The sequence below is a fragment of the Anser cygnoides genome, chromosome 15, assembly GCF_040182565.1.
Source record: "Anser cygnoides isolate HZ-2024a breed goose chromosome 15, Taihu_goose_T2T_genome, whole genome shotgun sequence".
Taxonomy (NCBI): domain Eukaryota; kingdom Metazoa; phylum Chordata; class Aves; order Anseriformes; family Anatidae; genus Anser; species Anser cygnoides.
Genome location: NC_089887.1, coordinates 742,302 through 766,524, shown reverse-complemented (window position 1 = coordinate 766,524; position 24,223 = coordinate 742,302). Strand labels below are relative to the sequence as shown.

The following is a 24,223-nucleotide window of genomic DNA, read 5'->3' as shown; positions in this document are numbered from 1 at the left end:
GCGGGCCCCGCTCCCCTCGGCGCGCTGCCGGTGCTGCGCGGGGCGGGCACCGGGGGGCAGCTGGGGGGAGCACCGGCGGAGCCCTCCCCGTCTCCCGGCCCCGGCTGGGCCCGGGCAGGCCCCGCCCGGCGGGGGCGGCGCGGAGCGGTGCGGGCGGTGCCCGCCCGGTGCCGTACGGCGGCCGGGAGGGGCCCGGCGGCGGTTCCGGGTGCGCCGGGGCCGGGGCCGGGGCCGTCGGCGGGGCCGCGCGGCCCGGTGGCGGCGCCATGGACATCTCGCGGTTCGCGGCCGCCGACTTCGAGGTGAAGAGCTGGGTGAACGCCGCCTTCCGCGCCGGGCAGCAGGACGGCCCCGCGCAGCCGGACGCGCACGCGGCCACGCTGGTGATGAAGCTGCAGGTCCTCATCCAGGAGGTGAACAACGTCCTGCAAGGTGCGCCGCCGGCCCCCGCCGGGCCCCGCCGGGCCCCGCGGCCCGCCCGCCCCTGGCCCGCCCGCCCGGCGCCGCGGTTGCCGGCTGCCGCCGTGGCGATGGCCGTGCGCGGCGCTGCCTGCCTGTCACGGCTTAAGTCCTGAGGGAGAGCAGTCCTTGCGCTGCTAAACGAGCACCTTAAAGTTCGTGTTTAAGTTTTAAACGTACTGAACGTCGTTACTCCCTTTTTAAGTACCGTGGCTACCGAAAAGCTCCTTCTTTCACGCGAGGGTTGTCAGACCCGCCTCACTGTCCTGCTCTGTGCCCCTGCAGAAACGAGTCATCAGGCCCTGCAGAACATGCCTCGAGTCCTCCGGGAGCTGGAGGTCCTGAAACAGGAGGCAACCTTCCTGAAGGAGCAAATGGTCCTCGTTAAAGAAGATATCAAGAAATTCGAAGAAGACACGGCTCAGTCGATGCAGGCAGGTTCTTGCCTTCCGTAGCATTCATCTGTAGCACGAAATGCTAACGTCGGTAGGCTTGGTCGCGTTAAACGATCTGGTCAAGTAAAGGTGCGCAGCGACACTTCCATTAGCGTTCCGGCAGAAAAGGGGGCAGGACGTGGACTGGCGCAGCCGGCACTTCTGCACAAAAGCTGGTCGCGTTTAAGTGGCGGTTAGCTAAGGAAGCAAGCTCTGCAGCCAGAGCAGCTGTTACCTGGCTGGTAGCGCCGATTGGCAAGGTTTCTGCCTGTTGTTAACTGGGCTACGTAATGTCATTCGGGCAAATGTTGTACTTTTAGTACCTACTGGTACAACAATTCTAACTGACCTTGTGGTGTTTGATTTTCAAAGTTGTTTTAACATCTCTAGCTCTTTCAGCCAACTCCTTTCTCTTTGTAACAGGCATGATCTTTTTACCCAATTTTAAAAATCTACACTAAAAATAACGCCCGTAACGGAAGTAACCATTGCAGTCCCTCTTTCGATGGGTAATGTTTTTTGTTTTGTTTGTTTGTTTTCCTTCAGGTCCTGGTAGAGATTGACCGAGTGAAATCTAGAATGCAGTTGGCTGCAGAGTCACTTGAGGAAGCAGACAAATGGAGCACGTTAAGTGCAGACATTGAAGAGACTCTTAAAACACAGGTAGGTACCACATTGCTCTTTTTGGTCTTTGGGCCTTCAAATTCCCAGGCAAACTGCATTTAAAAGCAGGTTCTTGAAGTGCCTTTAAAATGTCATTTTGAAACAGGTATTAATGCTTTCTAATGTCACGTTAAGTAAGCTCGTTATCTTTTCCTGGTGGCAGGATGTGTCTGCAATTTCGGCCAAGCTAACAAGTATGCAGAGCAGCCTGGCTATGCTTGTGGATACACCGGATTACTCTGAGAAGTGCGTGCATCTTGAGGCTCTGAAGAACCGACTAGAGGCCATGGCCAGCCCTCAGATTGTTGCTGCTTTTAACTCTCAGTCTGTAGGTCAGTAAGGCTTGGCGTCATTTACTGTCGGTGCAGAGTTTATCTGTTTTCAAAAAGTACAATGTTATTTGGGTGTGCAGTATGTGTCCCGAAGGCTTCTGTCTCTGTGTTTCTGTGCTTTTTCTGGTGGAGCCGGGTGCAATGAAATGTTAGGTGCTCTGCACTTGCCTGTGGTCCAGTGCATCTTTGCAGTCTGGACTAGTTTATCTGCTTATAAAGGTCATGCAGATGTGTGAAATGGAGGTGCTGAGGCAGGGCTACCCTGCTGGCATAATTTAGTTATGCCGTGGATGCCCTGTAAATGGGAAATGCTGCTCAAATTGGTAGAAGGCCTCTGGTTTTGTGTTATCGCAGTGCTACTGGGCTTATTTGGGAGAAATGGGTGTTGTAACCAAGATGGAAACTTGTTTGGAAGCGTTCTGACTCCTCACTGCCTTTATAAAAGTTGTTTTATAAACTTTCTCCTTTACGTAGAGAATCATTTTATATTTCTGGACTGTTCTTCGTTCTCTTTTCCTCTCCTGCTGTCACAGCACTTCTGAAAAACACTTGTTCTGGTTGCTGCCTCTCCTCTGTGTCCACATGGAGGTGCTGCTGAGGGTGTGGGGCTGTGGTGTTCCACTGCACAGCACTGCGTGGAGTTCTCACCTGAGTGAAGGCAGGGCACAGCAGTGTGTGACCGCAGACAGCCAGAGGAAGAGGAGGAGAGAAGAAGCAGTTAGTGTTCATAGCTCCATGTGCCACGCTTCTAATGAAGGAGACCTAATCCTTTGCATAGATCTCCTCTTTCCTGTGCTGCTTCTGGCTTTTCTTTGCTCAGCCTCCTTTTTCTTGGAACGTGCTCATCAGCTTTCACAGTAGGTCCCGTGCCTTTTTTTTTTCCTGCTGTTGCAGTGCATTTTCCTTTGTAAACAGATTCAAGATGAAGGATGATGTTTTGGAATATTTTCTTTGCTTAGGGTGAAAGTAAATTAAATGTGCTCTGTGAGTTCTCCACCAAAGAAAGCATTGGTGCAAGAAAGTGGCTGGCAGCAGGTGTACTGGTACGAGGTCCTTTGCTTGGGCGTGCTATTCAGAACAACTCAGTTTCAGTGCTGTTTGTATTGTCTTTTTAAAGTCTCTTCGGGACATGTGGGGACATGATTTTTTCACATTGAAGAGAATTTCTCTTTTTTTTTTTTTTTGGTAAAGTCATGTTTCTTCCTGGAGTCCTGCTCCTATGAAGATAATAACAAGCCCACAGACATAGCCCCAGAGAGTTTGTAATCTGTGACGTCCATAGCTGTAGAGCATTTAAGTAACAGCGTTCTAGTTTGTCTGCCCTCTGGGTCCTGTCTCGTTACTAATTTCTCTAAGCCCAGATGTATTTTGTGGACAGAACTGAAGTCATTACCCTTATGGTACAAAGCAGACTTCTGAGGAACTTGAATTGAGAGGCTGTGTGTAAGAGCTCACCGCGTCATTAGTTGGTCTTGAGGCAGCTAATTTAGGTATCAGTTTGTGGCGTGGTGAAAGCAAAACTGAGGACTTTCTTCTAGTTTTGGAGATAGCAGCTTATTTCTGGAAAATAATGTTTTCCTTCTAGAACATGTTCTGGTTTTATCTGTCTTATCCTAGAAGCGTTTGCTGATTCAGAAGTTAAATCCATTCATCATGTCTGCTGTGTGTTCTTGTCTGAGTATGGGTTTTAGGCAGTTCTGTTTCTATTTGAGAAGATGAGCAAATGAAAGATGAGAGCGTGTCTTTCAGCCATTGTGCATCTTCACTTAAGGATTCTCTTGCTCAGTCGGGGATATATTCTTTAGTGTAACGTCCCTCCGCTTTGAGACTGACTGTTAACTGACTATTATTTTTTTTTTCAATTAGATCAGGCAAAAATGTTTGTGAAAGTCTTCACTGAAATTGATCGGATGCCTCAGCTTCTTGCTTATTATTATAAGTGTCACAAAGTAAGTATTTTGATAATATTTTAACGTGGAGGAATGAAAATTTGAATTCTTGCTTGGTTTAGGCCGTAGGTGGCGCTACTACACCGCAGATGTACTTCTGTTCCAAGAAGAATGGAACCTGTTCTTTTCCTGCTCTCTGACTTTTCTTCCTGGCTCCTAACAGCTTTGGTTACTCCTCATGTTTTGAGAGTAATTCTCCATTGAGGGCTTTGTGTTCCTTTTCAAAATAGGCATAGGATATGCGTGTTCTGCTTGAGTTATCTCTGTGCCTTGTAGTTGTTCTTGTTTTGCTTTTCTTGGATGTGGCTATGTCAGCAATAACTTTATTGCTGCAGTTTGCCAGCTGCTGACTTCTGTAAACTCTTTTCAGGTAAGATTAAAAGTTGGAATTCCAGACAGTTCTGTAACCATAACCTGATCCTCAGAAGTTCTCTCATGACTGTGACTTTTGAGGATTAAGTTCAAGGCTAGGGCTTGCCAAGTATTTCAACTATTATGTGGGGATATCAGTTACAGTCTCATTTTATGAGTCAAATACCAACGTTAATTAAAACTTTGAATCAACTAAGAATCCTCTAGCTTCATGCTGAAAGTTGTTTCCTTTTGGTGGTGCTGAGTTATAGTGAAGTGTTACGTTGAAATCGGGAGAGGAGAGTCGGGGCGGGCATTGTATTTTAGCACAAGTGCATTGCATGGGAAGTTCTTGGTTCAAAATAACAAAATGGAGATCTGCGAGCTGTTAGTTCTCCTCTCAGAACGGTTCTCATTACCCCTGCAGGTGCAGCTGGTGGCCGTGTGGCAGGATCTTTGCCAAAGCGACTTAAGCTTAAATCGCCAATTGACTGAATTGTATGACACACTCCTTGGGACCTGGCACTCGCAACTTCAGTGGGCAACGCAGGTGCAGTCACTGCTTAATATCGGTGCAGCGTACGGGAGAGGACAGGAATGAGCACGCCCTCAATTCTCACAAAGCTCAGAGCAGTTTCTTGGGGCTCGGTCTGAGTTACGCTCTGTGTCCTGCCAGTGCAAGGCAGGGCTTGCAGCTTTCAGTTTCTCGTCTAACTTGCAGACAAGATTTGATTTCTGGTGTTACACCGAGAGCAAGGTTGCTGTGTTATTGACGTTAAAGCTGTTCTATCACTTTCATCTATATCTGAAGTTAAATTGAATTTGTTGGTGTTGCAAATGTGTTCTGTTGCAAGACATTTGAAATGCCTGCATTGATTTATCGCTTGGCGTGGAGGAGGCCCTCAAGGTCATGTTGGACTGACTCATGTCACTCAGCGTAAGATATCTGGGGGTTTTCTGCTGTCACCCCTTGAAGCCTGTGTGCTTGTTTTTCCTGCCAAGAATAATGTGGGATCCAAAAAGTTATTGTCCTTCTTTAGTGAAATGAAGAAATAAGTTGGTATTGTTGCTCCTGTAAGAGTTCTTCATCCATGAAGGGTATGAGATTGTTATCTTCATGTAATGAAGCCTGGTCCAGGTGCTAGGCCTTGTCCTGCAAAGGAGCTCAGTGTTACTTTGAAGTGTATTTTTTCTGCTTAATGATTTGATGTGAATTACAGGTCAGATGTCACCTTGCCTTTTAGTAGACTTTTTTTAAACTAGGGATTGAAATAGAGAAATGGCACATGGGAGAAAGTTTGTCTCTCCTACTCTGTGTTTGTTTCTGCTTTCTGAAGAATTGTTGGACCTTCTTCACACTTTTCAGTATCTGTGGCGACCTTGCTGCAGCAGACTAGTGGTGATCCCGGCTTTCAGAGAGAGAATAGCTGATGAGAGTCAAGATAAAAGGCTGTAATGCATGTTATACTTGTAGAGTTGAGGTTGGTGGATGAAAATAAATAAAGTTCCCAGCTGATTACAGTCTTTCTAGCCTTTCCAGTGCTGACTGCTTATCTGACCACTAATTTGGCTCATGATATAGTACTATTGCTTCATAGCTTACCCATGTGTGTATTTTTTTCCCAACACACCTGCGTAAACTGAGTGCACTGTTTTCAAATACCATTTTCTGCCAGCTGGATATTCCAGTGACTGTAGTGCCTGTGTTCTGCTGAATTTGGTTTTTGACCTATCTTCTAGTTTTTCGGCTTCTGCACTCAAAGTGCGGTTTCAATGCAGTATCTGTAGACCTAGGCTTTGGTAACTGGGCTGACCTACGTGCTAGATCAGTGAGGTTCTTGTAGTCTTAGCAGACCTCCTTTTGGTCTTACCCCTGGTGAGGTTTTCAAATTTGTTTTTGTTCCCTTTCAGTTGGGATTACGTGTCATTTTAGGAATCTGTGCTCTGTTAGTGCACAAAATGTCATCATCTTAATCTGTATGGCACTACCTGTTGCCAACTGATAGTTTTCCTGAAGCTGTCAAAGGATAATCACTTAACCCTTGTTCTGGGGATACATTAACACTTCTTACTTTTCTGTGTTATTTTGCAAGTTCTCGGATAGTTTCTAGTAATGAGATCAGTGAAGGCCACATAGCATTCGCTGCTTCTCTGCCCACTTACTGCCGGCAGTCCTGTTTTCTGTGCAGCACACAGGGAAGTCCGGGTGGGCTGCTCCCGGTTTCTCTCTCAGCTCTTTGCTCCCTGGTTATGGCAGCCTGCCTCTCTGCTGACAGCATTTGCAAACCCGTCTGTTACGCCTCTTCTGTCCCTGTTTCAGGAGCCCAGGTCTTTGTGGCAAGGGCATAAATACGGGAGGCTACCTTGGCCGTGACCGCCATGGGAAGCGGAGTGCTGCTTGTGTGAGGGCTGCTTCTGCTGGGAGGGCAGCAGCACGAGTTCGGGGGGGGGAAGGTGCCAGCCGCTCGGCCGGCAGAACCCACGCAGATTGTTGGTGTCTCTGCTGAGACAGCGACGTGTGGTTTGTACATCGTGGGGCTCTGTCTAGAAGCTATCTGCTGCTTCCTGCTGTGTTCCTGTGAGATAACGTGCTTTTGCTAATAGCTTTTCTGTTACCACAGGTTTTCAAGAAACCCCATGAAATTGTGACTGTGTTGTTGATTCAGACTCTGGGAGCATTGGTGCCTTCCATCCCTGTCTGCCTCGGCACTGCCATGGAAAGAACAGGCCAAGAAACCAAGCTAAATAAGCTGCTGGAGCTCTATGATGCCACCGTCCACTTTGCAAAAGGGCTGGAAGTAGCCATGCTGCCCAACCTGAGTAGGTTCTTGCACCAAACTTAACCCCCGTTGACACCTCTGTACATTTCCATTCTGAGATTTTGTTTAGTTTTACATGGAAGGAGGGATTACCTCTTCTACAGTATTTACCCCTTACATGGCATTTGTGTCTTTGTGTGTGTGTACACCTCTGACACTGAACATATTGACTTGATACTGAATGAGTCTACTGTAGTAGACCTATTCTGAGCATGCTTGCTGCCTTGAATAAATAATTTAATGCTTTTCCTTTTACAAGCATCAGTATTTCATCTACCTAACAGATGAGGAAATGTCTCTAGGGAAGCTATCTGTGAAACATATTGTGAAAGATCACAAAGAATAAAAGTTGAGGAGTTTCCTGGAATTAAGTAACACCTTAATAAACAAGAGAGAACCTGTTAGAAAGCTACTTCCATTGGATTTTTAAATTTTATTTGCAGTTTTTATGTTGGTACCGGATTATGGTTTAATTAATTGATAGTGCAGGACCAAATATTATTTCTGAACAGTTTGTAGCTTATATCTTAGCAGCATCCTTGGCATTTGATTCAAAATCTGACCTGTGCTTTCCTTATCCTGTGATGTTTGTCATCTCATTTTGGTCATGACTTGGTGAATAATTCCCACGAATCACAAAGTGGTGAGCTGCTGTGTTCACATAGGTTTATACCTAACCTGAAGTGTAGGCTCTTTATAGTCTTATATTAATCTGGTAGGGCCCCGTCAAAGACTAGGTATGGGAAAATCCTAAATTAAAGCTAATGGAGCATTTCTAATACTGTGTTTCCTGTTTTGTTTCGTCGTAACATTGTCTTGAGCTACTTAAACCCAGATTCTTACTTGATCACGTAAATTATGATTACTGGGCAATTTCAGGGTACATGACTGTCATTCTGTCTGTTTTTATTGCTTTCATGATTGTGTACTCTTGTCAGTCATTTTCTATCTTTGGCTTGGCTAATTTGTGGGTCATAATAGAAAAGATTAAAAAAATTGAAATAATGATGTCAAAGTCTAAATGATGATGGAATGGGGAGACAGCCGCTGAACTGTTTCACCTGAGTGTTTACAAAAGAAAAAAAAAAAGGTTGTGTTCTGTATTTCCATCTCTTGTGCTGCAGGATGAGGTGTTTGGGACAGAAGTATCTCAAGAATGGAAAGACTAGGTGACTCAGCAAAACAGGGTCAAACCAGTTCCTACTCAATGTGTATGTGAGGGGAGGGTTCAGTTATGAGTCATTGGATAATTCAGGTTAGAAGGGACCTCTGGAGATGATCTAGTCCAATCTCCTGCTCAAATCAGGGTCCGCTAGCAGCTCAAACCATGTAATGCTGGTTACTGTCCAGACTGATCCTGAAAGCGGAGCGTGGATACTACTTCGGACAACCTGCTCCATGGATCGCCTGTCTGTAGGGTGTTAAAGTTTTTGCTTATAACCAGGATTCAAAGTAGTCCTGGTTTGGTACTGATTTTTGTCATACAGCCTGTTTTGGAGCAGTTAGGTATTTTCTTGAGGTACTCGTTGAGGTAGAATATCTTGGTTTTAAGAAGCAGGTAGAGATGATAAACTTTAAAAAAAAAAATAAATCTATGTAGTCGAGACTTAAAGCTGTTGGGCAACATCGCAGTCCTACATAGGCAGTGTGCTCTAATTGAAGAACTCATGCATGTTGCTTGGAATAACGTTTTTAGTATCATATGCATTTACTTGTAGACTAAACATCTGGTTCTTTGTAGAGGAGCAGAACCTGGTAAAAGTGATGGAACTAGCAGAAGCGGTGTATGGTCCGTACAAACCCTATCAACTCAAGTATGGAGACCTGGAAGAAGAGAATCTCCTCATTCAGATCAGTGCAGTGCCCTTGGTAATTCAGCAGCCTTTGTTAATCTATGCGGGGAGAGGCTTAAAACTTCTACTAAAACGAGGGTCTTTGTTAGAGTTACTGCTCTCTTTCCTCCTGTAAGTTTTTGGTAGTGTTTTCTGTTTGCTGTATGTTTAGATACGGTTAAGTAAATTTTGCTTAAGAAATAAAGTTCAGCATCCCTCTCAGGTCACAGGTAACTCCTTTCTTCTGCTGTTTCACCCAGTAACAGGCACTGTGTAGATCTGTGAAGAAAAACTTTACCAAATATTGTTGTCAGCCAAGAGACAGCTGCAGGTTCCATAGAGTTTATAGAAAAGTTACTTTCAACCTTTTTTTTGTTGTTATTTAGGAGCATTGGGAAGTAATTGACTGTGTCCAGGAACTGAACCATTCAGTCAACAAACTCTTCATTCTGGCTTCTGGAGCCATCGACAACTGCATTAAGCTCACCGACGGACTGGGAGTATGTGGGCTCCTTAAGGCCCTGAAGGCTCTGTTCACAAAGTAAGGTGCTTTTATTTGCACTACTGTGTATAACCTAAGGGAGTAGGAAGTATTCAGCTTGTGGCCAAGGACTTTGTAGTTTATGAAAAATGGTTGAATGCTGAAAGTATCTATAAACTTAATGTGAATCATCTGGTATCCCCTTCTACCACTTCTGTGATTCTGTGATTCAGGCAGTGACTGTTTCTTAGGGGAAAAATGGAAGATTTTATAACTAAAGGGAAGACTTCCCTCAACCATTTCCCGTTCTGATTGGGCTGAATTTTCATTTATTAAATACTTTTGGAAGGAGAAATGTTTCCACCAACAAAATACAACGAAAGCAGATCAGGCTGATGAAAATAGAACTAGGTGGGGAAATAGACACTTACTGAGACAAGCAACCTCATATCCAGAATCTGCCTGTAAGTGCAAGATACCCTAATGAGTGAGGTTCACTCTTGCTTTAAAATGACATTGTCAGACACTTAAATGGTATTCCAGTACTGTTAACTTCCTTATTCCTTCCTGATATTGAAAGAACTGCTCACGAGCTCTTACCTCGCTGTCCTGTGGGGAAGTGGGAAGAGAAAAGCACCCTTCTCTGATCTCATCTTCTTTATGGGCAATTACATAGCAGTGTGCGTGCCTCCAGCTTATGGGCACTGTTTAGAAAAGAAAATAAGACTGTGGGGGGACAAAACAAAATGTTCTCCTCTTAAACTTGTTCTCATCTGGGGAGTAGCTGAGAAAACAAATTCATGAGATTGTTGTCACTGTGTTCCTGGAATAAGGGCCAAGTGATGGTGGAGTAGCAGTAGCTTTATAAACTTTGTCTGGTCTCTCCTAGGAGACGTGATTAGTGCAGTGCTAACAAAAATATCTTACTCATACCTTATCATAAGAGTGAAAAGTTCCTAGTAACCCATATGCAGCAAATTGAAGGAGCAAACACATGAGCTGAGTTTCTCCCTGACTTCTAGTGTAGGCTTGAGTGGACAGTGCCTGATCAGTTCTTCACATGCGTGCACTTGGGCTGGAACAACAGCGTCTCTTCTGAACTCTTCTTCTAATATTTTTAGTTCTCATTTGACCATTGCAGAAGACCTAATGAGCAGATCAAAGGACATGCAGTAAGTTGCTCTCTAGTCTTGTCTTACACTAGTCCTTTTCTTTTCTCCATTTGCCATTGCAGGTATACTTCTGACTTTACAAATACGTTGCAGTCTATACGAAAGAAATGTAAACTGGATGATATCCCATCAGATTCCCTTTTCCAGGAAGACTGGACGGCATTCCAAAACTCTGTTCGGTAAAGGGCATTTTTTGCCTGGCCCAGCACTGATTTTTGTAACAAAGTTGGAAGGGAATTACTTAGGGTCATTTTACACAAGTTCTTAGTGCAGAATGCAGGGCTATGTCCACTTTGCTGTAGTGTTGCTGGGAGTATTAGTATTAGTGACGGGGTTTCAGATTGCTGCTGGCACAATAAGTGCAGTGTGGCCCCCCAGCCTGTCTGGAGCAAGACTACATGTCCTATCACTTGAAATAGCAGCAGCTCTTAGAATCGTTCCCAGTGACAATGAACTGGCCTTAGCCATGATGACAGCAAATAGCATGTTGATGAGGGTGTTGGACAGGATGGTGTTAACAAATGGACGTAGAGTTAATAGCCGCATTAAAAGATGTATGCTCTGGGGGCTGTGGTTTGGTTATTGCATTTTTTAACTTACTGACACCTGCCTGAGAGGGGTTGTCTGGGGATCTGGCATTATCTGACTAAAATTTTACAAAATATGTTTTTATCTTGTTCTTTCCCAGAATAATTGCTACTTGTGGTGAGCTCCTTCGTCAGTGTGGAGACTTTGAGCAGCAGCTGGCCAACAGGTGAGCATTGCTGGACTGAATGCATAAGCTGTCAAGATAGGTACCAAGTCAAAAAAAAATTTCCAAGGTGCTTTTACTTTGTAGACCACAGATGGAAGAGCAGAGCCACTACAGTTTTTTATCCCATCTTTTGAAACATCAGAGATGGATTGCACACTGTCTCACTCAGTCCTGTGCTCTGAGACAGCCATAATAATCATTTTTTTCTTGGACAGCGGGCTGGTGTGTCTTGTTCACCTGGCTGGGCATCAAATGGACTGCTACACTGTGGTCAGGAAGGAATTTTCCACCAGATCAAATTGGCAAGATTCTTACCCCCCTTGTGACATGGGGCATGAATCATTTGCTGACATGCATTTAGGTGTGCTGTAACTGATCAATTTCTTGTAACTTGAGGAGCCTAAAGCATGGGCAGCATGTAGATCGTTTGTTGCTTGTGAGCAGTATAGTGTTCAGCCTCTTGTATGTTGAAATGCTTTATTCTGACTCAAGTGGCTGTATTTGTTGTAAGATATAGCGGCCTGCAGTGCCCACGAGGCTGGGATTGTTCCATATTTTCCAGACTTCCTGAGAGCCCAGTCAGCTCAGTATTTATGCAGTCTTCTGCTTGCACGGTAGAAGTGAGAGCTGGCTGTAATTAGCATCTTCCACCAATGAATACTCTCTCCCTTGAAGGAACATAAAGGCAGTATTGACACTCAGAAGCCGTTAGAAGTTCTTGAACAGTTCAAAACTTGCATCTGTTTTTCAGTTTCCTCTCTCTTCCCTGTCCCAGAAGAATTAGCCTTGTATTGAAAAATACATATATAAAATGTATATTACATGTGTGTGTGAATATCTACTCATACATATATATATATATATATGTGAATAGAATGTATGAATATATACACACGCACCTAACTGCCACAAGTGAGCCACAAAGCAGTCGGCAGTACCCCGGGTACAGTTTTACAGGTGCAGTAAGCTGACCTACAAGGTGAACTGGACCAGTTGCATGATATGACCAACAAGTAACCTTGTTCAAAGCTCTTAAGCTGTTCACAAACACATACCCTAAACTACCTAGTGATCAGACCAGACAAAAGATTTATGCCCCATATTTACTGTTTCTGAGACCCCAAGGGCAATGGTAACTAATCTTTAGTAGCTTCATTTGCTGTGACAGAGGGAGGGAGTGCACTCATAGCTGTATTCTTCCCTTCTGGAAACTGTGAGAACCTCATCTCAAAACATTTCTACCAGTATCTAGAACCGTAGGGTCTCTTTGCAGTGTTTTTGCTACCAGTTTGTTCTTAGAGTTTGATGTGACTGCTTTGTCATAAAGATTTTTTTCTCTCTGTGGAGGGCTTGCTGGGCATTGTGGTTCCGGGTTGCTCAGGAGGAAGCTGTAGAGCGATCTGTGGTGCTGCCTTCCAGCTCTGGGAGGGAACGTACGCGGCTGAACCACCCATCGCCTCACAGGGTAGAACAATAATCACGGGCTGTGTCAGAAGGGTGATGGAGTCAGAGGCCCCAGTAGCTCTGAGCGCTGCTTTTTCTCTCACTTATCTTGAGGTGCTGCCATGGGTTCTCTTTGGAGCAACAGGAGGACAACAGTACTGATTTCAGAGAATTCTGTTGGTGACTTTTTGCGCTTGTTTTCAGGATTTTGTCAACTGCTGGGAAGTATCTCTCGGACTCCTACAGCCCTTGTAGTTTTTCTGGCTTTCAGGATGCCAGTTCTACAGAAAAGAAGAGCTCTGTAAAGAATCCCTGGCAGGAGTACAATTACCTTTTGAAGGAGAATCCATCCGAGTATGCCAGCCTTATGGAAACACTTTACACCCTAAAGGTAGCTGTGGAGCCTTGGAGAACCTGCCTTTATATCAGGCTGCTGTTAGGCCCATGGTTGGTAGATGAGGCCTGGATTCCCCCTGCAGTGCGATTACATTTCATCCCTTTTGAGGGCTATGTTCTGACACCAGTCTGCTGAGAGATAAAATGTCCAAACGTGAAGCCTGGGCTCATTTCATCTCTTTGCCAGATCATGTCTGTTTTGTGAACATGCCTCTGTAAGTTCACGTGGGCGAGATTCTGTCACAGGAAGCATTGGGGTGATAGCGCTGAAGCCATCTCAAATTCTGGGCTTCACATACTGGCTTCTCAAGACTTTATTTGCCACTTATACTCCACTGCCGTATCCATTCTGAAATGTAATTCTGCAAGATCATTCAAGCATGCGTCTGTGAACAGGGTAGAATGACTCTAGTTATCTTCTTGGGGATCTAAGTTATGTTTGCCGTCATCAGTCACTTATAATAGTGAAGTCGAGGTTATGAATTCTGTCTCTTATTTCCTCAAAATGTTTTGATTTCTTTTGCACTTGATTTACCTGCAACGTATGCAGCTCTGCCATAAGTATGTTGACTTTAAATCTTTGCTAAACAGTCAGTTTTCATATGTACTCTTCATGTAAAACTCTTAACTCAATTCCATGCAGGGAATCACTTGCACCGTTTGAGTAAAAGGTCATATTTGTAATTCTTTTGTTGCAGACAAATTATATTTTCTAAAGTTTCTTTTAGAGTTTACCTGGCAGAATATAATACACTTTCCGTGTTTTTGCCCTCTCCTCCCTTCTGTGCCCAAATAAGGTAGGAAAATTTGAGGGAACTGGATTGTGGTTTAGTTTTTTCATCTCTACTAGGGAAGGTGTAGAACAGACGTACTGCAACATGAAACTTTGTACCTGTTCCAGAGGCATTCTGATCAGGTGCATATTATAATGACAGTTTTGCCATCTTCTCTGCAAGTTTCTCACTGTTTGGCCTCTACTGGCACCTCGCGTGGCGAGAACATGATGCTGATTCTTTGTTAAACATTTCAGGAAGCAGTGTTCAGTTTCTGTCTCAAATAACTAGCTGGAATAGGGCATCCCAAAGGAAACAGGCTGTGCTGTGGCAGAGGAAAGCTGTTTTGTATTAGGATGGCCTAATAAAGACCTCTTTAAGAATGTTAATGTAGCTTTTCTGTGGTCAGTTTAATGTCATCTGTATGTAAACATTTTTCTTTGTGTGTGCGTTAGGAAAAAGGTACAAGTAACCACAACCTGTTGTCTTCATCTCGATCTGCCCTAAGCCGCCTCAACCAGCTGGCACACCACCTGGCTTTTGATTCTGTTTTTCTTCGCATCAAACAACAACTCTTACTTGTTTCAAAGATGGAGGTGAGTAATGGGTACATTGATCTGATCTGAACTTGCAAGGTTTACCCGTGGGATACCTTAGGGTGGAGTACAGCTCAACGTTGCTTACCTTTCTCCTTTTCAGAAAGTTTCCCTATGGTATCACCTTTCTTCCTTAAACTGTGCTCAGTGGAAAAGTTTACTTCCCTTCCTCCACAGCATTAGCAGCAGGCAGCTATGTATGGAAGCTGTGATGTTTGTTTGAGATGATGCTTTTCTAACCTGTGAGAGCAAGTATTTCCCATAGGGATCTATGTAAAAAGGGTGTGTATGTTTTGGGGATGAAAGAGGACAAGGGAAGTGGTTTTCTCACCAACTGTCCTCTGGTTTCTAGAAGTCCTTGGGTACTCTTAGCTTGTGTTGTCGGGTGATCCCTTCTCAGAATACTGATGGATGTCGTGCTCCAGAAAGTCACAGATATGATTTGCCTTTTTTTTTTTTTTTTTTTTTTTGCCTTACAGGGTTGGAACTCTGGTGGCATTGGTGAGACCCTGACAGAGGACTTGCCAAACTTCAGCCTGACTCCTCTGGAATATATCAGCAATGTAAGGGCGTGCAAAGATAGTCACTAGAAGCTCAGTACTGGAAACAGCTTGAGCTGTTACCCTTCTAATCCCCATTTGACTTGCTGTTTTCTCTTTCTAATGCAATAACAATGAAACCTTTCTGATATTGAGGTGTCCTGAATGGAAGGGTAGAGTGAGCTGTTCATTCCTCCTGACTAGGTACTCCTCAGTTCTGTGCTGCTGAACATCATTTAAGTTACTGCCACATTTGCAGTTCAGATATTAATATTAGCTGCTCTTGCTTTCTTAATACAAAGTATAATTTAATAAGCAAGTTTTTTTTGTTACTGTCATTCTGTACGTCACACAGGGAACAGATTTTTCAAGGACAGGCTGCAACCAAAAGCTTTTCATATTTTGTTTTCACCTGGTTTATGGCCTATAGAAATGGGTAGTCAGCCAACTTGTGGGATGATTTAATCATGAGTAGTTCTGAATTTAGCTATCTGAGGTCTTTTATGAGGTTTAGAAAGTTCATGGGTAGTGTATCAGGTAAAATTTCAAGGGAAGGTTGCTTCTGAATTTCTAAATAGCTTTCTAATTAACGCAGTTCGGCAAGAGAGACCTGCACATTGGTGAGAGGCTGAATATGCTCACACCACTTTAATTGAAAGTTAAAACTGAGGTGTTCATGGCTGTTACTTGATTCTGTGGGGAATCAAAGGACGTTTCTGCCTGTCCAAGGCAAAGAGGAACTTCAGAAATTTTCAGATAGATAGCATTTGTTTTCAGATCTTTTCAGACATCTTTTCAGATCTACCCTTTATTCTACTGCTGAGTGATAGGTGGGTCAAGACTGAGTCAAGACTTTGTTTTGGTTAGTCTTGGAATTACTCTATGACATTATGCAGTAAAACTGAAAACTAAAAAGCTAAAATTACAGTTCAGAAACAAATTGATGTGGCATTTATGATGTGTAGAAGAGGACACAAAGTGCTGTGAACTTGCGAAAAAATCTATTAATGACTATGCTCCATAATGGGGACGCAGAGTACTCTGAACTTTGTTTGCATCTAAGAATATGCTGTGTGGCTCGAGATAATCACGTTATATACAGTGCACTATTTGTTGCACGTCTAAAGTTATGTAGCTCATGTGTGTGAGTTTGTGGGCATGCAGCCTGTTTGGGAGTGAGACGTTTCGGTAACTCATCGTTACGTTGTCACTTGAATCCGTGTTTCCTCTTCTGTGGTTTTGTTTGGTTCAGTCTCTTAGATTTCGATCAAGAAAACAAATTGCCAGGAACACTCCAGATTATCAAAAATTTGCTTAGAGCAGCAGTTCTCTGTACAGTTTTTTCTTAATGTGATCGTTTTAATGACTGGCTCTCTGACTTCCTCAAAAAGTATTTCTTGTGCAAAGCATAATGATAAGCAGGAGACAGTTTGTTTCTGAGCTACTGTAGGTTAGTGAGTTGTTGTCCAGCTCAGCTTTCTGCTTTCAGGTGTGGATAGCTGCGGTTGATAGTTCTTTAGCAAAGCACTTGCTTCACATTTGTTCAGTGACTCAGCTCTTTGTGCTTTTATTCTAGATTGGGCAATATATTATGTCGCTACCTCTCCACCTTGAACCATTTGTCACTCAAGAAGATTCTTCTTTGGAACTGGCGTTGCATGCTGGAAAACTGCCTTATCCCCCAGAACAAGGTAGGGTGAAAACAAAGACCTCACGTGTCTGGAGGAAAGCTTTCACATTTTGACATTACAAGGGCACGACGCATTATGGTAGCAGAGCTGTTTGAGGTGCATTTCCTACTGCCTGTTCATGCTCTCTCTTCCAAGAGTCTCTTGGTATTACCCAGAAGGAGCCTCTAAATAATCAATAAAGCTTCTTTTTAGTTTGGTTCAGACAAGAAGCTTTAGCACAGTCTATTTAAATTCATTGTTCATTAGAACTGTGGATTGGATGCAGGGTGTGAATTTTTACTGTTTTATAGCTGGAGCAGTATCTAATTTCCTAGGTGCTTTCTCAGAAACAGCATGAGTATCTGATGTGCTCGCTCCCGTTCCTTGAGGATGGTGAGCTACCATTACCATCGTTTTTGGGGTGCTCATTCACAGCACAGTTCTGTGATAATACTAGATATTCTACTATCTCTCATTAAGCTCAAAACTAGCATTTAGAGTAGTTTATTGCATTTCATTTAGTCCTTAGGGGACCACCTTTGCTCTGAAAGTGGAGAGAAGGCACAGGTGTACCAAGTCCTTACATGCTGCACACAGACCCAGCTATTTTCTGGAGTTATCTGTGTTTAGGCTCATATGAAAACAAGCCATTTTAAACCCACTTGGAGATTTAAAAAAAAAATAAAAATAAAAAGAGCTCTTTGAGCCTCACGTTAAGACGTGCTTTTTAGTGCCTGGTTATTTTTGTTGCCTGTTCTCTGTTTCAGGTATTTTCATGTATTTCAAGAAATAGGGATGTCAGTATGTGACACCATTTTCTAACTTTGGGTTTACCACTGTTGTGTAGAGGGTTGAGATTACTTGCCTAGTGTGGTCTGTTAGTCATATTTTTATACATCACTAGATTGTAGTCTTTTTACTACAGTCCTGTGCTAAGAACGTGTGTCCCAGTGAAAATCCCAGTGACCAAAGCTTCCCAGAGTCACTGCTTTTCAGAGCAAGAATCTCCTGGGTTTTTGGTGTCCATCAGTATTGGTTTCTATTTGATGACAGTGTTACAATGTGCTTGGTTTGTGTTTAGCTGTATTTGTCTACTACGAGACATGGCAGGGAGGAAATTCCTGTCGACTGATGGTCGTGTTTGAATAGCTTCTCAGCTTAGCTTTTATGGCTTCTGCTCCTTGTCATGTCTACCGCCACACAGTACGGTTCATGGAGAGGCTTGGACTGCCTAGCAGCTTGCTGGATGGGGAGTCTTGCTCCAGCTTTGCACTCCTACCCTCTCGTTTGTGCTGGTTCCATGGCAGGGCCAGTTCTAGTCTTTTATTCCACAGAAAAGTATTTCCTTTTTTAATTTTATTTATTTATTGGGCTGGTTTCTCTTAACAGTATGTCAATGAAGAGATTTAAAACAACTTCCTAAGAATTCTACAATGCATCAGAGCTGCACAGGAGCGAGCAGCAAAGAATAGGCAAAGAGGAAGCTTGTGACTTTGTTTAGAAGCAGTGAATTGCGAGGTTGGCTGACCATCTGTGACTGTGTCACCACAGTCTTCTCATCGAGGCCCTGGAGCATGTCCAGAGAAGGGCTACGAAGCTGGTGAAGGGCCTGGGACACAAGTCCTGTGAGGAGCGGCTGAGGAAACTGGGAGTGTTCAGTCTGGGGAAGAGGAGGCTCGGGGGAAACCTTATTGCTCTCTGCAACTAGCTGAAAGGAAGGTGTGGGGAGCTGGGGGTCGGCCTCTTCTCACAGGTAACCAGTGACAGGACTAGAGGGAATGGCCTCAAGTTGTGCCAGGGGAGGTTCAGGTTGGAAACCGGGAGACATTTCTTCCTGTTGCTAGAAAAAGAGAAGCTGCTGAGCTCCTTTTCCTCAGGAATAAATTGTTTAGTCTTAAGCAAAGTAGTAATGCAGTTTACTTGTCAACAACTTTTTCCTCTGCCTCTTTTCTCTGTAAATCCAGGAAAAAACTACTGTTATACCCTCTGTGAAATGTTAAGCTGTTCCTGTCTGTTACAAAGGTTAGGATCCCATGGTCAGAAACTGATCTGCAGTCTGTCTTGTTTCAGGACAGTTTCTGCATCTTTGGGAATTTCTTTTCTTAAGGGTCCACCTATGTGTTCTGTCTCTGTAGTCAGGATCTTGCTCATAAGAATGCAATTCTGAAATGCTGACCACTTCATTTATTTATTTTTTAACTGTTTTAACTCTAGTTGAAAAATCACTAGAGCTTCCCTGCTACTACCAGTGCCACCTGAGCCTTCAGTGATTAGATACTGGGCAGAATGATCAAAACCCATGTACTGAGGGAAATGCAGTGGGTGGTGCAGGTGGCTGCTGACACAGCTACAGTGCAGTTGCCTGTTCAAGACTTTCTCCTCAGAACACACTTCAGAAGCCCTGAGGAGTTCTTTCTGGATGTCTTTCATTAATTTCTTGCAACAAGCTGAGTTTTGGCTCATGTTCGTTCTTCAGATGGCTGTTCTTACCTGTTGTGCCATTAATCCTCTTGCATTTAATAGTGGCTACGTAATGCTTCCCAGCAGGTTGGCAGCGTACCATCGTTTGCTGTGGTTAATCTCTTTTCAGTGTTAGCTTCCACTGACAGTCAAGGAAGTGTAGATGTTGGTATTTATCAAATTCTCTAGACTTTTGAGAATATGCTCTTTGGTTTAGGTTTTAACATTAATTATTTTGTCATCTTAAAGAATTTACATGTTTAATAGTGTATTAATTTTCAAAATGAAGATGAACGCAGAATGACATTGGGGAAAAAAAACCCTGTGAATCCATGTCATTGCAGTAGTTTGTAAACCGGTCCTTGAAGATGATCCTATAGAACATGCCAGGCAGTGCCTCTGATTCCAGCCTGATCACCTGTCAGCCCTTTAGAAGTTACTAACCTGGAGAAGTCAGAGAGGGAAGTGAAGTGTTCTGGGTCTTGAGCTAACTTCCAATGTTATTTTACATCACAGAAGATATGTAGCTGCTTTGATTACTGCAAAAACAGCTGACAAGATGAATCCTAATGAATACATTAACGTCGTCTTGAAGAAACAGTTAACCATTTATAAATTATGTCTTGTTACAAAACCAGCAAATGAAGGTGAGCGAGACTGCTGACAGCTAACGAGAATTTTTTGTTCAGGAGACGAATTACCTGAGCTGGACAATATGGCTGACTACTGGTTGGGCTCCATCGCCAGAGCTACGATGCAAACTTACTGTGAAGTCATCCTGCAAATACCAGAGCTCACAGTACATTCAACAAAGCAGCTTGCCACAGACATTGGTAAGCTCAGTGTATACGTTGTCCTGAAAAGTGTTGCTGTAACACATGGGCTCTTTCATTGCGTTAGATTTAAAGAAACTGCAACATGGGTTTCTCCTTTAGTCCTGAGCATGATTTTCTAGTAGGTACTCCTGCTTCTTCACTGCTTTGTGTTTCTGACAGTGAAAGTCAAGGCCATTCTGAACTGACAGGATTTCCTTACAAGCCAGTCTTAGCAAGGAAGACATTTGTACGTAATCTTTTTAAGTATGGCACTGCCCTTTTCCTTTTTATCGGTGCTGTGTACTGCCAGCGTATGTCATATATGGGGTATGCAGCGTGTTCTCAGTCTGTTGGGGAAGTGCTCCAGTAGGTTACAAAGGGAGCACCTGGTTGATTTTTTCCATCCACATAATAGCTGGTGTAGGGAGAATGGGCCAAAGGCTTTTAAAAAGTCGTTGTGGATCACCTGACCATCATCCTGCATTACAAAACCTATCGTATCAGCTCCTCTGTGAAGGTTAACTTACCGCCCTGCAGGTGTTAGATGACTAAAGATACTTTGAACATGGAGAAATTTTCAGGAACAAAGTAGAAGATAGTTGGCACGTGTTCACGTCTGCCTTATTCCATGTCATGCAGAGTGACTGAGGGAGGACTGATGGAAAGTGTTGGGAAAGGTGGTATGTAGAATGTTGAGGAGATGGTTTTTTTTCTTATCCTAAACTCCTGAAAGTGCCACCACCACAAGACCGCTACAACTAGTGTTAATGCAAGCTAGCCCTTTTCCCTGCTGTAAATCATGGGTGCTGATTTCCCCCTGGCCAAGCTTTAAAATTACAGACAACATCTCCTCAGCTGACATGAAAGTATGCTTGAATGCTAGTGAACTCAGCCTTCAATCTTATCTTTTGTGGTATTGCTTAAAAACAAACCACTGGATTAGCAGCTGGTTGCTTGACATTCTCCCCAGTTCATCCTTAACTTCCCCAATCCACTTGGAGTCAGTGAGCTGGAATTCCCTCCTACCTCGTCAGCCATTCACCTCTGCAGAAATTCCCATTTTTGCTGCAAGCTCTTCGCATCTGAAAGCGCAGTTGTGATCTGTCGTGTGCAGATACTGAAATGTGGCAGAATGTGTCTCAGTCTTCTGAACTAAACAGTTGTCTAAACTAGTGTACGGGAAGCCAAAAATGCCCGTCAGTCAGTACAGTCAGCTTCCAAATACACTGCAGTTTTTCTTGGTTTTGAGCTAGCAGTGGCAGAGTTCCAGCTGTCATGAAGAACAACTTTTATTGGGGTACTGCTTGCACAGTGTCTGTTGTCTGTTCAAATACATGTTTATCCTTAATCTTACAGATTATCTAATAAACGTGATGGATGCCCTTGGCCTTCAGCCATCGAGAACACTGCAAAATATTGTAACTCTGTTGAAGGCAAAACCAGAGGACTACCGGCAAGCTGCAAAAAGTGTTCCTCGCAGAATGGCCAGCAGCATTGCTGCAATGAGAGGCCTGGAGTGTTAGCTGTAATGTCTCCTCCACTGCTAGATTCGAGTCAAGGGCTTAACTGCCTTTTTTTTTTTTTTTTTAAATTCTGTAAAAACTTTGCAAAGACTGGGAAAATATTTCTGGAAATAAGAGGATTTATATCTGAATAAGTTTTAATAATTGCCTTATTCTAGGAAAAGCTGGTTCCATTTTCCATCTTTAGAAATGTGGAAAGATGTCCCACAACCAAATTTACCAAAAACTATCTGGATTATCTTGAATAGGCTGAGTGGCGCTGACTTCTAAGTAGAAATGTTCTGCTGTTAGCTGGGAAGTTCATGCTTCGCATCGGCAAGACAACCGGCTTTTTCATGAGTTTAATCAATTCTGAATATAAATTAAGGGGGTAGGTGCAACAAAGATCAACTGATTGGAAGCTCTCTTACCTGGTGGCAGTGGTCATTGCTCAAGTTTGTCATTATTCAAAGCCAAGAAGACAGCCTCATCAATTAGTAGAAAAGGCATGATCAAGCTCAGTTCTGAGAATAAAACCAGTTTTGTAGGTTGTTTCTTTTGAGATTAATATGTCCTACTGAAAGCTATGAAGATCATAAATTTAATGAAAGTTTTGTTTTCTTGTAAAATTCATTAAAGCTTGACATATGCTTCTTTGTAAAACATCTTGTCTAGCCTAAGTACACTTCCAGAACTTCCACAGCTTTTTGTTAATGAGAAATCTGGGCAAAACACGATGAGGTCCTAAAACTGTAATGCCAGCTGTATAAACTGTGCTCTATAAAACCTTACATGCAAACTCTCCTGTTCTGGAGGAGAAGAAAATCTCTTCCTTGTCTTTATATGCTTCTACCATTTTCTCCTCTTTTCAACACCAGATGCCTTGGGTAAGTAATTTTTTCCCAGTACCCCTATTTTTGCCTCTTTCCTTAACTTGGTTCAGGCTGCTCTAATCAGTGTTTGGCTTGATCCACAAATCTCTTTGCTGTCTTTGTTTTTGACTGTTTTCCCTGGCAGCCTCTTTTTTTAACAGCTATTGCTTGTTGTCCCAGCATTGCTACGCTTGTGGTGGCCCCTTTTGGGACTCTTCGGTCTGACACATCTCCCCTGGTGACTGTGTGCTTAGCTGCCGTGACTGCCAAATCTGCTGCTTTTTCTCAGCAGTCCCGTCTGTTTCTGTCACACCAACACCTTTTTTCGTGTGTTCTGTAGCACACATGTAACATGCAGATACAGGCTTATTTTTACCAGGTGTGTTTAGGGGGTAAAATTGGGTTCCTTTGCTGTTCTCATCTGGACTTTGGTCATGTTTTACTGCCAAAAATTTAGTTTGGGGAGGTGAGGAGAGGAAGGGTGTTTTATAAACAGTTTTTAGACTTTGCAAATTTTGGAACCTAAAACATTCAGAACAGAAAATTAAAATAGTTTTCTGCATTTTTTTTCTTGGCACTGTTCTCAGTTAGATGGTTATTCTTTTTGTTTGTGAGTATGGAAAGACTATTAAAAAATCTGCAAATGAATGGGAAATTTGGTGCTGTATTGAGCCGGGACTTCTCGGGTGTCCTGTTTTGCTGTGACTTGCGAAGCCTTGCCGCTGGACAGCTCTGTGCCCAGTCCCGTGCAGGGCACGACTGAGTCTTCCTATGGCCGCACTACTGCTACAGCAAAAAAAATGTTGCATACATACGCTTATCTGTGTGTGGCAATCAGTACATTTGGGAAAGAGCTAAACTAGTAAAGAGCCTAAGTCAAGTACCCGAGACACTTTCCACTTTTATTAGTTGTCAGACGCCCTCTATAAACCAGCAGTAACTGGAATAGTAAACTGTCCATGTCCTGCCAAAGTACATGCTGTTCCGATTTACCATAGGTGTGAGAGGGGTGAATCTCATTGTTTGTGCCTCTCCCATCCTTTTCCTGGCTTGTAACTAGAAAGTGAGGATTTTTGAAGCTGTTCTCGCTCACTGTTACTGCAGTTCACAGGGCAAATAGCCCTGGGCAGGCACCCAGCTGGGGCTAAAGGTTTGAGGCGCTGGAGGCCGCGCGCTGCTCTGCCAGCTCCTCGCTGAGACCTGGTGCTGCCTCTTCTGCGTGTCACCGCCCTGCTGTGCGGGCGGCACGGGGCACCCCCGGGATGGAGCCCGCGGGGGGCTGCACGGGGGGGCTGCCTGCCTGATGTCTCGCTGCTGCCGGCTCCTCCTGGATCCCGTTGTTTCAGCAGCACCAGGAGCAGGCCCAGGTGGTTCTCAGTGGTTCTGCGCTGCAGAACAGTGCCTGGCGTCCCTTTGCAGTGTCTGTCTGTATGGACAGCTGTTCGGGTTCCCCTGCGACCGGGTCTCTTGGAAGTGACGCTGGTAACGTCTGCTGGGGAGAGCACAGGAACGCGTGCCCAGGTTCTTGTTCTCAGCTCTCCTGGTGGCCTAGTGCATGAGCCCAGGCACATTGCTGCATTGCCTCTTCTGGAGGGGCAGTGCTTTTTCACTTGCAAAATCATTTGGAGGCCTTCGTCAAGGGAAGTGTGGGCTGGTCTGTGACTACGGGTTGGTGGGGGAGGGCGTCAGTTGCTTGTTTCTGGGTCAGCTGTCGTGGGATGAAGCACTGCCGCCGCACAGCGGCTCGCCTTTTCTGTGAAGGAGCCAGGCCGTGGCTCTGCAGCGTTCGGTAAGACGAGCATTCCTGTCGGGAGAAGGGAAGCGAGGAGTTGAAAAGTCTAGGACAACTCGTGTAAGAACTGGATTCCTCTGTCCGTAGCAAGTTTCCTAACCACCTTTCATCTGCCCTGT

At 44.0% G+C, this 24,223-nt stretch overlaps 1 protein-coding gene across 1 annotated transcript; it reads left to right on the top strand.

The window, feature by feature from the left end:
* The first annotated feature begins 174 nt into the window (after positions 1 to 174).
* Positions 175 to 22,960, top strand: COG7 (component of oligomeric golgi complex 7). Its single transcript, XM_066977788.1, has 17 exons — positions 175 to 432; positions 745 to 893; positions 1,440 to 1,556; positions 1,720 to 1,888; positions 3,755 to 3,837; positions 4,616 to 4,738; positions 6,810 to 7,008; positions 8,749 to 8,876; positions 9,226 to 9,380; positions 10,555 to 10,671; positions 11,181 to 11,246; positions 12,894 to 13,080; positions 14,314 to 14,454; positions 14,934 to 15,017; positions 16,570 to 16,684; positions 19,813 to 19,956; positions 21,295 to 22,960. The coding sequence occupies exons 1-17, from the start codon at positions 267 to 269 to the stop codon at positions 21,459 to 21,461; spliced, it is 2,310 nt and encodes a 769-aa protein (XP_066833889.1). The 5' UTR covers positions 175 to 266; the 3' UTR covers positions 21,462 to 22,960.
* Positions 22,961 to 24,223: the final 1,263 nt, after the last annotated feature.